We start from the raw sequence: 1653 nt of genomic DNA, 5'->3' as shown, positions 1-1653 counted from the left end.
CTGAGGCGCTGCCTGTCCACGCTGGACCTGACCCTGCTGGGGGTTGGGGGCATGGTGGGCTCAGGCCTCTTCGTGCTCACAGGCACCGTGGCCAAGGACATGGCTGGCCCTGCTGTGCTCTTGTCCTTTGGCGTGGCCGCTGTGGCCTCCCTGCTGGCGGCCCTGTGCTATGCGGAATTTGGGGCGCGTGTGCCCCGCACGGGCTCTGCCTACCTGTTCACCTACGTGTCCATGGGCGAGCTGTGGGCCTTCCTCATCGGCTGGAACGTGGTCCTCGAATACCTCATCAGTGCTGCTGCCATAGCCCGCGTCTGGAGCAGCTACCAGGACTCCATCTTCAGCTACGGCATCCGCGACTTCACCGAGACTCACGTGGGTGTCTGGCAGGTGCCCTTCCTGGCCAGCTACCCAGACTTCCTGGCCGCTGGCATCCTCCTCCTGGCCTCCGCCTTTGTCTCCTGCGGAGCCCGCGTCTCCTCCTGGCTCAACCACACATTCTTGGTCTTCAGCCTGCTCGTCATCCTATTCATCATCATCCTGGGCTTCATCCTGGCCCACCCGCACAACTGGAGTGCTGAGGAGGGTGGCTTTGCACCCTTTGGCTTCTCTGGCATCATGACTGGCACTGCCATCTGTTTCTATGCCTTTGTGGGCTTCGATGTCATTGTCTCCTCCAGCCAGGAGGCCCTGAACCCACGGCGGGCTGTGCCCACGGCCATTGCCATCGCGCTTGGCCTGGTAGCTAGTGCCTACATCCTCGTCTCCACCGTGTTAACCCTCATGGTGCCCTGGCACAGCCTGGACCCCGACTCAGCGCTCGCCAGCGCCTTCTACAGGCGGGGCTATAGCTGGGCTGGCATCATCGTGGCAGTTGGCTCTATCTGCGGTAAGGGACCCTTCTGGGCAGGGTGGCAGGAAACAGGGGCTCTGGGGCCCTGCCATGAGCTTCCCACAGAACATACCTCCATCTGGGCCTCGTTTTCATTAGTTAAATAATGGGCCTAGAAAATACTAATTATTAGAGACCCTCCAGCCAGGCTTGTTAGTAGAGACAACCCCCGACGCCCANCCAGGTTGGGTTCCACCAGGCTCCCTCTGTTACCCTTGACCCATCCCAGCCCTCCAGCAGGAGGGGACAGAGAGAGGACTGGGTGTGGGTGGTCTAAGAGGGACTAAAGGCTGGCCAGGACCCGGCTGGGCAGCCTGTCATTCCTCTCTGGCCCTAGAAGGTTCCGGCGGCTGGCTTGGTGCTCCTCTCAGCTGCCTGCCATGGCCCGGGGACTGCCCAGCGCGGCCAGCCTGGCGCGCTTCTGTCAGAAGCTGAACCGGCTGAAGCCGCTGGAGGAGTCCACCATGGAGACCTCGCTGAGGCGCTGCCTGTCCACGCTGGACCTGACCCTGCTGGGGGTTGGGGGCATGGTGGGCTCAGGCCTCTTCGTGCTCACAGGCACCGTGGCCAAGGACATGGCTGGCCCTGCTGTGCTCTTGTCCTTTGGCGTGGCCGCTGTGGCCTCCCTGCTGGCGGCCCTGTGCTATGCGGAATTTGGGGCGCGTGTGCCCCGCACGGGCTCTGCCTACCTGTTCACCTACGTGTCCATGGGCGAGCTGTGGGCCTTCCTCATCGGCTGGAACGTGGTCCTCGAATACCTCATC

General features: G+C 62.8%; 1 protein-coding gene across 1 annotated transcript; it reads left to right on the top strand.

The window, feature by feature from the left end:
* The first annotated feature begins 6 nt into the window (after nt 1-6).
* Nucleotides 7-996, top strand: LOC103583387 (cationic amino acid transporter 4-like). Its single transcript, XM_008564713.1, has one exon. The coding sequence runs from the start codon at nt 52-54 to the stop codon at nt 994-996; it is 945 nt and encodes a 314-aa protein (XP_008562935.1). The 5' UTR covers nt 7-51.
* Nucleotides 997-1653: the final 657 nt, after the last annotated feature.

Source organism: Galeopterus variegatus, unplaced genomic scaffold, assembly GCF_000696425.1.
Source record: "Galeopterus variegatus unplaced genomic scaffold, G_variegatus-3.0.2 Scaffold22514, whole genome shotgun sequence".
Lineage (NCBI taxonomy): Eukaryota > Metazoa > Chordata > Mammalia > Dermoptera > Cynocephalidae > Galeopterus > Galeopterus variegatus.
This window is presented reverse-complemented; position numbering and strand designations above follow the sequence as displayed.

What these genes read in the sequence shown, in the direction of transcription:
- LOC103583387 (XM_008564713.1), top strand. Translation starts at nt 52, where the DNA reads ATGGTGGGCTCAGGCCTCTTCGTGCTCACAGGCACCGTGGCCAAGGAC.